Source organism: Puma concolor, chromosome B1 (genome assembly GCF_028749965.1).
Source record: "Puma concolor isolate L17-30 chromosome B1, mPumCon1.1.hap2, whole genome shotgun sequence".
NCBI classification, from domain to species: domain Eukaryota; kingdom Metazoa; phylum Chordata; class Mammalia; order Carnivora; family Felidae; genus Puma; species Puma concolor.
In genome coordinates this window covers 140,931,603-140,944,775 of record NC_141670.1, presented here as the reverse complement: position 1 = coordinate 140,944,775, position 13,173 = coordinate 140,931,603, and the positions used below count along the sequence as shown (strand labels likewise).

The 13,173-nt window shown below is 36.4% G+C and overlaps 1 protein-coding gene across 3 annotated transcripts in view; it reads left to right on the top strand.

Annotated features, from left to right (window-relative positions):
* Positions 1-13,173, top strand: part of CFAP299 (cilia and flagella associated protein 299) — a 591,216-nt gene that overhangs the window by 503,448 nt on the left and 74,595 nt on the right. For all 3 annotated transcript variants that reach the window (XR_015250377.1, XM_086704767.1, XM_025922322.2), the window contains exon 4: positions 4,059-4,201. Coding sequence is in view for 2 of the 3 variants with exons in the window: in XM_086704767.1 (XP_086560893.1) it covers positions 4,059-4,201 (143 nt within the window). In the remaining variant the exon portion in view is untranslated. The remainder of the gene's footprint in view (positions 1-4,058; positions 4,202-13,173) is intronic.

Below are 13,173 nucleotides of genomic sequence, written 5' to 3'. Positions count from 1 at the left end.
GTTTGAATGACACAGCTCCACTTGTATGTGGATTTTTCCTGCCTCTCCCATATTTTTCATCTACCTTCTTGCCCTCTGTTTCATTGATTGATCACTTTTTCCTCATTTTTTTTCTTCCTTTAATAATTTAAAGATCATATACAGTATTTTCTATTTGTTGATGGTGGTCCTAGATTTATACATGTATATTTATCAGATTCTAGAATTAATCAATATAACTGCCTTTATTCTTAAAAATCCAAGGACATTCCAACATTTTAACATATATGTTTGTTTTAAAATTTTAGACATATTATTGTTTTTTATATTACAGAAGACATTATTATTATTCTTTTACACAGTCAGTATTTGTTTATATTTTTTCCATATATGTACTATTTTCTTTGATTATCATTCTATTCTTTATCTCTGACCTTTCAGTTAGAGTCACTTTCTTTTGCATGAAGTACAGTTGACTCTTGAACAACATAGGAGTTAAATATGCCAACCCCACCACGCAGTCAAATATCTGCATACAACTTTAACTCCTCAAAAACTTAACTAATAGCCTACTGTTGATTGGAAACCTTACTGATGACACAGTTAACTAACACATATCGTGTATGTTGTATGTATTATATACTGTATTATTACAATAAAGTAAGCTAGAGAAAAGAAAATATTAAGAAAATCATAAGGAAGGAAAAATACATTTACAGTACTGTACTGTAGTTATTGAAAAAAAAATCCACATACAAGTGGAGTTGTGTCATTCAAACCCACGTTGTTCAAGGGTCAACTGGACATCCTCTAGGATTTCTCTGAGCAAGAGTCTTTTGTCAATCAAAGAAAAGTCTCATTCTTTGGTCTGAAACTGTCTATATTTTGCTCACTAGAAAGATACTTTCTCTGGATGTATACTTCTGGAACGATTCTTCTTTTCTCTGGACACATGGAAGATTGTTTTCATCCTTTTATTTCTCTGCCCTATGTTGAGGAAATAAGTCCTATTAGTCTCTCTACCTGAAAGGCTGGATTTTGTTTCCGGTCACCTCCAACCACCCAAATCATGGAATTCTTGCTGAGATTCCCTGGGGTTGGGCACATGCCTGCAGGCCAAAGATGGCTTTAGGGCTCTGCTTTCCTTTCTGGGGGTCTGGTTTCACTAAGTGTTTGACACTAGTATTTCTCGTTTTCTTGCCCGTGCATCAACGCATGTTACAAGTTGCTTTTTAGATATTACCCAGAATTTGTATTTTTCAGCAGGAAGGTCTGTTACAATATTTGGTATGCCATTCTGTTGAAAAAATAAGGCTGGCCCATCTCATTTAAAAAGAGAGACAGGGACAAAGACAGAGGTAGACAGAGGAGTCTTTTTTTCCCCCTGTTAATAGAGTTCCATTTTAAAGTAGAGGACTTATTTGGGACTTTTTATTTCTCTCGATAGTTACATCTATCTATCTCTCGATAGTTTCATCGATAGTTACAGCACATAGTGTTGTTTAAGCAGGGATAGCAATGTTAGGTATGGGTTTAATAGTGTAATAGTCCCAGGAAGTCTCATTGAGATACCATCCATTTAAGAATTTGTGCTGCAAAAGCTAAAAACTGTGTGGCTAAAAGCATGGAGAAATCTAAATTTAACTGGAGTTATATGGTGAAAATGAAAAGGACTAGGGATTGAATCTATGTAAGTCTGAGCACAGGAATGACAATGCTAGCTCTTTCTGCCATATCTATGGGAAATGGTACTAATCCGTCACCATACTTCCTGTCTTTAAGCCAAGAATGTGCCTCAGAATCCTTCTTAACACAGTATCCTGTGTTAAGCACTCAATGCCAAACAACCACAGCAGGCAGGTGAAGTTTAGCAAACTAGCAACTAGCAGTAAACCATGGCTTATTCTTCTGCTTTTCAACTGGGAAACTGTTAGCAACGTGTTTCCTCAGGTTTGGCTGGGAAAAAATTCTTTTAGTTTTCTGGAAGCTCTGCTGTCTAAGGTAACCCATGTTAGTACTTCCTATAATTGACTACACAAAGATACAACAAGGAACCATCTAATGATTGCTGGAGAGGAAAAGGAAGATTCTTTATCGTTTCTTCCAAATGTAGAACTTTGCCATAAAATTCTGCAGTTTGAATTCAATTTGGAAATAAATACATCAAGAGCTCTTCCAGTTACAGTTGTATTTTTTTGTTTCCTCACTTGTTTGTTTTGTTTTTCTCTTAGAACTTGAGATCAATGTCCGTTGGCTCGATAGAGAAAAGATTACAGTTCTTTTATTTGCGTGAGCTTGTTCCCACTTAAGGACCTTGCCATCAGGTATTCCCTTTGCCTGAGAGGCTTCTGTTCTAGATCTTTACATGGCTAACTTTTTCTCATCCTTCAGACTTCAAGTCATGGTTTAAATTAACCTCCCCAAGGGGCGCCTGGGTGGCGCAGTCGGTTAAGCGTCCGACTTCAGCCAGGTCACGATCTCGTGGTCCGGGAGTTCGAGCCCCGCGTCAGGCTCTGGGCTGATGGCTCGGAGCCTGGAGCCTGTTTCCGATTCTGTGTCTCCCTCTCTCTCTGCCCCTCCCCCGTTCATGCTCTGTCTCTCTCTGTCCCAAAAATAAAAAAAACGTTGAAAAAAATTAAAAAAAAAAAATTCTTAAATTAACCTCCCCAAGGTCTTTTCTGATTACTTGAAGTAAGCTTCACCACAAGCAACTCATTCTCCAGTCAACCGTCTTCTTTATTTGCTTTGTTTATTTATTTGCTTTATTTGCTTCTTTGTTTGTTTTATTTATATGGCATTTATCACTCTCCAGAAGTACTTTTTCCTTTCCATATCTCATCTGTCTCCCCTCACCAGAACATAAGTTCTGAGAGGCCAGGATACTTACTGTCTTGTGTCCTTGGCACTTACAGTGGAACCTAACATGTAGTAGGTGAATAACAATATTGTGCAAGAATTAAGATGAATGAGAAATATGTACTTGCTGTTTATTTGGACTTATGGAATTAATTTGTAAGGTGACTTTAATTTATAAAGAGATTTTTTGACTTTCATGGTCATGAGAAGGAACCAGATATTTATATCTCTATAACAGAAAATATATAAGCATTCAGATGGAAAAATGATGTAGTGATTAGAAAGACAATCACATGAGCCAGAGTTTTAATCTCAATTTTCCATTTCTAGCTGTGAGAACATGAGTGAAGTACTCAACCTCTCTGTTCCTCAGTTTTCCCATCTAAAAAATAGTATGACAAGAGGCTTGTGGGTGGTTCAGTTGGTTAAGCATCCAGCTCTTGATTTCAGCTCAGGTCACCATCTGGTGGTTTTGTGTTCGAGCCCCACATCAGGCTCTACACTGGCAGTGCAGAACCTGCTTGGGGTTCTCTCTGTCTCTCTCCCTGCCCCTCCCCCACTCCTGTGCATGCTTTCTCTCTCTCTTTTCCATTCTTTCTCTCAAAATAAACAAATAAACTTAAAAAAATTATGACATCAAGAAGACCATAGGATTGGGGGACAAGTAAATAATATACTACAAATACTTAATGTCTGCCCTTTAGAAGACCTCTATAAATTATTTACTGATATTGTCATATAAAATTATTGTAAATGCACATTATATGAATGTGAAGTTAACTTGTAATGAATTTCTTCATTTGTCAGGAGTAAATAATCATACCGACTTCCTAGGATCATGGCGAGGCTGAAATGTAAAGCATTTAAGAATAGGGTCTGGGGGCGCCTGGGTGGCGCAGTTGGTTAAGCGTCCGACGTCAGCCAGGTCACGATCTCGCGGTCCGTGAGTTCGAGCCCCGCGTCAGGCTCTGGGCTGATGGCTCAGAGCCTGGAGCCTGTTTCCGATTCTGTGTCTCCCTCTCTCTCTGCCCCTTCCCCGTTCATGCTCTGTCTCTCTCTCTGTCCCAAAAATAAATAAACGTTGAAAAAAAAATTTTTTAAAAGAATAGGGTCTGATACATGTAACGCCCCAAATCTCTAGCTTTCATTATCATATGCAATGTATTCAAATAACTTTTGTTCATTTACTCTTTCTATTCTCCATCTTTTGTGTGTTCTACCAGACCGTGATCTTTATTCGTGACAAAAACTCGCATGGGCAAGAAGTGTCAGGATACATTGACTATGCCCACAGACTAAAGATTGAAGATTTTGAAGTCTATTTTAGTGGAAAAAGAAGACTCCTTCCAAAACCCACAGATATGAGGTAAATTATATGCACTCTTCACACTTTCAATAAGAGAACAAGCTCCTCAGTGGCATGGTAAAAGATCTTTATTTTATGTTCTACATCGTGCCTGGAGTAGAGATATCTATATATATCTATATAGTTATGTGTGTATGTATCTCTCTCTCTCTCTCTCTATCTCTGTCTCTAAAGTATGTATATATCTGTGTCGATATGCATATACATATGCATTTGGAATATGATAAGATTGGTTTGAATACAAAATAAAAAAAATTAAGTGGGGAATGATCATAGATGTACTTTTTCCATTAACAGTCTGAGGAAGAGAACTTTTCAGAGATGAGGTAAGTAAATTTTCAGTGACATTCCTTTTAAATGATAAGTAGCGCCTAAAAATGGCTAATCTCATAAGCTCTTGCCCACTGGGGACTTGGTCTGCTTAGGAGCCTCGGGAACAGTCCATCTAACACATTCTCCTCCCTCTTTTCTTTGGCCACCAACCAAAGTACAAGCCTTTGACTAGCTCACCCTCATTTATTCTCATCACTGGCCTATTCTGGGATTCCTCCCCACCCACATTCTTTTTACTGTTGACCCCTGCCCTTTCTTCTGGAGACCTCAACCTATCACAGATGATCTGCTCTATACCATCAGTTTATTCACAGATCAGCCCTTCTATCTTCTTCTGAATAGCTCTCAAGCTAACTTTTTAATTCTCTTACTTTCCATAGAATTCAAAAGTGGTAGCAGTATTCTACTTGAACTCTCCACTGTATCCAGATTATTTGACACTTACAATAAATAACACTCTGCTCCTCTGACATTCCTGCCATTTTTATGCATCCTATTGCTATTTTCTAAAGACTTCTTAACTCATCCTCACCTTAATGGACCCACCTTTTCTTATCTCACCTACAAGTCATTTAACTCCTCTCTTCCAATCTTTTTGTGCTTTGGCTGTATCTATCCTGCTAACATCAAAAGTAGATTGATACGGACTTTTTTTTTTTTTTTTTTTTTTTAATGCACCTGTAGCCGAATTCCTGGATTCTCCTAGGGGAAATTTTAGGAAATTTCACTGAGGTGTGGATATCCAGAAATATTCTAAAAAATATCCAGAAATATTCTAAACCTCCACCCCACCCTCAAGACCTTTGTTGCCAACTGTTGACACTGACTCCTCTCAATATATGATTTGCCTCACTTTTCACATATTACGTTCAGTCTAAACATAGAGACTACCAACTGATTCTTTCTCTTTGTCAACCAAAATAGACTTCCTCACTAGTCAGTGTTCCCCTCAGAGTACCCTTCTGATTATTTTCACTCACAATTCCATTCCGGCAGCCTTTGGCCCCTGGGCCTGCCATCTGCATTCAGAATATGACTCCTCCTGACTCTTGGCCTACAACCATGCTGTCTTGTCCATTCGCCCAGTTCTCAGAGGGCCAATTTGCTGCAAACCTGTGCACATTCTTCCAACACAGCGAGACCTATGCTTCCCCAAGAACCATAAGGGATATATGCCCTAGGAATGACTCAGGCTTTTTTTCTGGTGACAGTTCTGAAGCAAAATACGTCTGACCTTAGGTGGCTGCACCCTCTACTTTTAGAAATAGATTTATTTCTTGAAGAAGAATTGATAGTTTATTCTTACCAAGTGAAATATTCCTTTATACATATATCTAGTCTCACAACATTTTTACGAATCCAGAGAAAAAATACCAACTTGTTCTGTTTAGAGCTAATTTATTCAACATGTTTTTGATGCTTTCCATCCATCTTTCCACTGAAGCTACACTTCATCTGTTCTCCCTATTTTTAAAAATTCTCAAACTGACTCTCTCAACTAGCCCCTTTATCTTGCCTCTAAACATGCTGAAGCTATTTCTATATTAAAAAAGGAAATCGTCTTGGGGCACCTGAGTGGCTCAGTCGGGTGAGCATCTGATTCTTGATTGTGGCTGAGGTCATGATCTCACTGTTATGAGATCAAGCTCCGCATCAGGGCTCTGTGCTGACAGCACAAGGCCTGCTTGGGATTCTCTATCCCTCTCCCTCTGCCCCTCCCTGACTTTCTCTCTCTCTCAAAATAAATAAAAAATAAACTAAAAATATAAAAAATAAACAAATAAGGAAATCTTCCTTGCACTCCAACTATTTCACTCCCTCTCTTTCAGTTTTTATCTGAGCTCCTCAAAATAACAAGTGTCTCCATTTCTCACTCCTCAGGTAGGTGCTAACCCACAGTAATTAGTTCTCTGCCACCATTATTCAAATGGAATGACTCCTGCAAACAGCACCAATGACTGCCAACTTCAACACCCTGTGGATTATTTTCAGTTCTGCTCTTACTTAACTTCTCTACCTTATTTGGTTAGTGTTGATTAATCATTATGCTGATTAATCAGCCTTTCTTCTCAACACTATTCGAATACCCTTTTTATTTTCAGAATCCCTCATTGAGCTGTCCCCTTGTTTATTTCATACATGTTGGCATTCACCAGAGATCATCCGTAGGCTTCTTTTCTTATAATGTGCATTCTCCTGGGTGATTTGATCACTTTTCTAGAGTTGAGTTGTGTTCACAGCTACAACCCTAACACAGGTCTCTCTTCTTATTTCATATTCATGTATCCTACTGCTTACTTCAGAGAACCTACTGTGTATCTCATTAGCACCTAAAATTTATTTTCAAAATTAAACTTGTTTTAATCTCTGAAGTGTGCTGTTGCTTCTGTATCCCCTGCCTTGGATAATGGCATTGCCCTTGCAACCCAAGGCATATCCAGATGTTATCCTAGACCTCTTCCTCTCCACCACCACTCCATAACTAATAACTTACCAAAAATACTAGATTCTATAACCTAAACATCTTTGTTTATATTAAAGCAAATGTAAAATGTGTCATTTCACCTATATGAATTGCTCATACTAATATTTCAGTATGAATCTTTATCTGATAACATTTTAACAGAAAACATCAAGATGTTGTCATACTAATAATTCTTTAATATCATCTAACACATAGTTTTTACTCAAAATTCATTGATTGTCTTAAAGTTATTTTTTCACAGTTGGTTTAACCACATCGAAATCCAAATAATTTTGTGTTTTCTTATTCTATCTTCTGCAATTCTTTTCCTATGTAACAATCCCCTCCTTCTTTTTATTTTTTATGCTGTTGATTTGTTGGAGAAACCACATCATTTATCCTAAGAAATGTCTCGTATTCTAAATGTGACTGATCACTCTACGCTGTTGTTTTATGTCCCACCTCTATCCCTCTATTTCCTGTCAGCCAGCTTGATGAAATCCAGGCTCAATTTTTTTTTTTTTTAGGTAAAAATTTTTAATATGTGAACCTCTGTGAGCTTGATGAATGAGTTCAGGTGGTATCAGTCTGATCACTGCACAATAAAGTTCCCCATCATTTCACCCAAATGGTTTTAGCATATAATAATGAAATGTATCTAAATATTTTTACCAAGGATTGTATAATGGTAATTCTCTACTACTGTCATTTGTTCCTCATTTTTAGCTAGAATTCTTCCACAGAGAATAATTTTTCCTCATCACTTATTTGGTTATCCTAAAATAGAATTCAGTTCATGCAAAAAAACAAAATAAACATTTGATTATTTTCCTACACTTATGAAAAAAAATGCAAAATCAAAAACACAAAAGAGTACACAGAGAATGCTAAATTGTTTTCAAAGTGGTTATACTAATCTGTACCCACCAGAAGTGCTGTATAGTTAACACACATTTTTCCTCCCCCTGTAGTGAATTATAAAAGATCTCTCATTGTGGTTTTTAACTTTCATTTCTGTAATTACTGATCAGGCTGGGTATCTTTTATTGGTTGTTCAAATTTCCTTTCTGTGAATTATCTATTAAGACTTTTCCTCATCTTTTCTATTAGTTATTTATTCCTCTTTTTCTTATAGATTGTGAATTCTTTTTATCTTTTGGACAATGATTAATCCTTTGTCTCTTGTATGTATTGAGAAATCCCACCCTCCCATGTGCAACTCTCTTTTCACTTCCTTTACATTAACTTTTGATGGTCAGAAGTCAGAGGTTTTGATAGATTAATATATTTCATTAATATATTTCTTTTCATCTGAAGTTTGCACTTTCTTGTGTTTTGTTTAACCATCCTTGTCCTTATGGAAGACACAATGATATTGTCCTATAGAGTAGGGTTTTGCTTTTATTTTTTTTACATCTTTAACCCAGACAGATTTAATATTATATATGGCTATTGGGCAAGGATCTACTTTTTATTATTGTTTTCCTGTATGACTCATAGTTTGTCCTAGAACATTTATTGAAATGTCCACTATCATCTCTCTCACATCTGCTACACCATTTGTGGCATAAGTTAGGTTCTGTACATGTTAGCTTGTTTCTGGGCTCACTCTTTAGTTTTATTGGTCTTTCCTTGAAATAATAGGATCTTGCTCATTTAGTATATTTTAGGAATAATTCTTGGCATGAAGAAAGGTAGGTTTTTCTTCTTCAGAAGCATCTAGGTTACGTTTGTCCCTTACTCTAACATAGAAATTCTAGAATTGGTTTGTGAAGTTCACACACAAAAAAGTTGTAATTTTGATTGGAATTGCTTTTGAGTTGTCACCAATGTACAATTAATTGTCATCTTTATGATATTAAATCTTCCATTTATCTGCTTAATTTATTTATGCCTTTTAAAATTTCTTTTAACATATTAGTGAGTTTTATCATTTTTTTCCTCATCAGTGCTAGATAATTTCTGACCTTTTAAAAAAGTTATCTCTATTCTAATGATCCCACTGAATAATTTTTACCACATGAACTTAACTTAAGCCATCTATCACAATCAAACTTTAGATGTTTCACTCAACAGATTTCATGCCAAAAAAATGACTAAACAGTTGTTACCGGGGTGGGGGGGGGTATATTTGGTATATGTAGTTCCATACTTAGTTCAATTCAGAACTAAAACAAAGACTTTAAAATTGAAGATTTCATAAAAGTCTCTTTATATTTACTTACCTTTTGACATGCTATTTTATTCTGTGTAGGAAGAGACATTAGTTCTATGATTGGAATCCTGTGTTGTGGAAAATATAAATATCACAGCTGAGAATATTATGAAATGCAGCAGAAGAAAGGGCCCTGGAAACTTGACGTTTTGTCAGTCCATCCTGACCACATGTTTAAGATTCAATACCTTCGGTCAGCATATGTGAATAACTTAGTTGTTCAACACACAGTATTCTTACCATCTGAGAGAGGAGAGAATAGGTAAACCACTTGGTAAAGTTCACGAGAGAAACAATGGTGAGTGAGAGCAAGTTCTTAGCAACTGTAATTCACTGCTCACCTCCAGAACACTATTTTGGCTTTAAAAGCTTTTGTATTCTGAGCGTAACTGCGCTATGTAGAATCCTTGATTTCTATTCTGTTCCACATTTAGCTGCTTATGTTTCCATATTTATGTATCCATATCATGTCCACAAAGATCTAAGGTCTGCCTAGAGAGCACTACCGATTTCTCAAGTTGAATGGTCAGGAGGAAATGAAAAAGTTTTCTTCGTGTTTCTCTTTGGAGAGTCTATGAAATATTCATACCCTTGACCGAGGAATGCCCCTAAATACTCAAGCTTTGAGATATTATTTATCAAATTTCCCTTGAAATCCCATTGTCTGTTTTATTAAAATATTTAACATGCCAAACTTCTGAAGTTAGAATTTAAAGTTGTGCTTACCGTGTGCCTAAGTGTGTTGTCATGAAACCATCTGGTAATAGATTAGCAGGTTCTCATGTTTAAAAGAAAAAGGAGTAAATGACTCAGTTCTTCTGCAAGAGGTATGTAAAATATTGCCTATTTTTAAAGTTATGAATGTTGTTCCACATCTAAATATGGTGACTAACTAGTAGAATATCAGTTTAGTCTCTTTAAGAGATATTTACTGAATTTGAAAGAGAGGGAATACTTTAAGTGAAAAAGAATTCCGACTGAAGGAGACTTTCCACAACCCTCTAGCTCCTTGATGTCCAAAGTGTAGTCCATGGACCAGTAGCATCAACAATAAAGCATTTGAGGCTCTACGCTAACCAGTGAATCACAATTAGCCTTTAACATGATCCCCCAAATTTCAATATGCATATTAAAGTTTGAGAAGCATATTCGAGACCTGTGCTGTGGCTGTTGAGCTCTTTAAATGTAACTAACTCTGAAATAAAATATGCCAGGTGTAAAATGCATACCTGATTTTGAAGATTTTTTATAAAAATATTAACTATCTGAATAATAGATATGCATTAATTGCATACTAAAATGATATGTTGGGTTAAATGAGATATATTATTAAAATTATTTCCTTTTTTTTTTTTTTTTTTTTTACTTTTCTTTAGTGTGACTGCTAGAAAATTTACAGTGGCATATGTGGCTCTTGTTTTGGTTCAATTCTCTCTCTCTCTCTCTCTCTCTCTCTCTCTCTCTCTCCCTCCCCCTCCCCCCCCACCTCTTTCTCTGTATGTGGGTATGTGTATATCTGTCTACTTGTCCTCAACCCAGAGGTTTAATCCCATCCTGATTTTAGAACCAATATTAATCTTAGATAGGCGTGATGTAAGAAGCCGTAGACCAAAGATCCAGTTAGTGTCTGGCTGCAGACATGTATTGTTTGGCCTATACAATGTATTTAAATAATTGTTTCAGTGTTTTAGAAACAGGAAACGTCACATAAAGTATATTGGATTCAGATTCTCTTAAAAACTAATTAAGGTCTTCCCACACTGAGCCCGTATTCTCTCATTTCAACATGATCTAGAATTCAATAGCCGCTGCCTCCTGAGATGGGGTATGTTCTCACCAGGTTAACAAAGTCGTGGACTTGACCACTCACACAAACTAGCATCTGCACTATCCCCCTTAAGTTACCTATTTCTAGTACCGCCTGGATTCTTGCAGGCATTTGAGTTTCTGACTCCTGGCCTAAATTAATTTCTCAGATTTTAGGAGTCATATTTGCCGTCAGTCCAGTCATGCCCTGTGTTGCTCTACCACTCTGGATGAGTTGAATTCCAGCCCTTAGACCCACTCAGGTTCCTCCATGCCACTGTACGAGGCTGTACTCAAAGTCAGAGATAATTATGATGCTGATAAAAGTTAACTGAGCACTTACTGTGTACAGGGAACTCATAAAAATATACAAATAATTTATATTCATTATTTCACTTACTCTTCACTGCAGCCTTATGGCTTAGGGATTTTTTTTTTTCATCTTCTAACCTCAAACAATGTGCATCGTAGAGGTGTTAATTGGCTTAACCCAAAGTTCCACACAGATACATTTGCTTTCACAACTAGAAATCCAGCACCAAACAGAGATCTGTGGAACCCCAAATGCCATGATTTTTTTTTTTAATCAGTACATGATTCTACTTTAGGACTCTGTCATGAAAAGATATCATTTTCCCCTTTGGTCTCATCTCCATATCCCAGTCATTGTCAGGTTGTATATTTCTTTTGCAGATGTGTATCTGACTTGACAAGACCTAATTTGGGATTGTTTTGCAGAACTCGAAGCAATCCCGCTATCCACAGTTAAGACTGGGGAATTTCAGCCATCCTGTACCCACCCTTGCCACTTCCTCCTTTCATTGAGCTTGGCAGAAAACAGCCCTTTGTACTTAACCAGGCTTTTATTTTCAGTCACTGTGAGTAAGAATTACAGCGTCCCACAGCTTTGTGTGTGGAAGAGCTCTGGACAGAACTAAAAGTGGCCTTTAATTGTGGCTTCAGCCTAAAAGTCTTTAGGGAAAAATTGGCCCTGACTTGTTGAACCTCAGTTATGTCCCAGGATACTTTTAGAATCTATTCATATCCTCTGAACTGTGGTTCACATAATTTTTGTAATATTTACTTGGAATTCTTATACAAATAAATTTAATTTTCCAGTACTTAACTCATTTCAGTTTCTCTTTATCCCAAGCTAAACATTGAGTCCTATCTCTCATGGAAACCTCAAGGATGAAGAAGAGAGGTCCCCAAAGTTAGATTCAGATGGACCTCCTCCTGCCTGTCTATATAAAACCCAAATATACTAGAACTAACTGTTCCTACCAAACACCCACTGAAATATCTGCCTGCATTGTTCTATTGTAGAATTTTATCCAGACCCTGTTTGGTTCATTGTTAAAAAAAAAAAAATCAAACTATCAGAGCTATCATTTGATAGTCTCTTTAATTGTCTGGAATGTGCTTCCCAAAAAATTATGCTCTGGGTAAACCTTAAGTGAATAATTACAGATCTGAGACAACCTCTAGTTTATTGTCAACAATACTGTGATTAGGACAGGATTATTCTTTATGCAAGATATTTTCCAACATTTAAAAATTTTGGTAAAACATATGTAACATAAAATTTACCATTTTAACTATTTTTAAGTGCACTGTCCAGTGGCACTAAATACATTTAAATCGTCATGCAACACTTCCCGTTTATTATAAAAATTATCTTAACTTTGGAAATGTTCAAACAACAGTACAATAAATACCAATATACTCACAACCTAGACTAAACAGTTGTTAACATTTTTCCAAATTTGCTTCTACTCTCTTTAGTATGTTGCTGTGTGTATATACCATTTTAAAATAGCTTGCAGATTTCACCCCTAAATATTTCACTGTGAATCTCCTAAGAATAAGAATATCCTCCTACACAACATCACCATTATCATACATGAGAAAATTAGTGATTATTTCCTATTATCATCAGCTCAAATTCAAATTGTCTTAATTGTTTCAAAATGTGTTTTATAAGTGGTTTTGTGATGCATCATCCAATCAGTGTACAAAAATTGCATCACTTATGGCTCTTGACTGCCTTTTTTTTTTTAATTTATATATGAAATTTATTGTCAAATTGGTTTCCATACAACACCCAGTGCTCATCCCAAAAGGTGCCCTCCTCAATACCCATCACCCACCCTC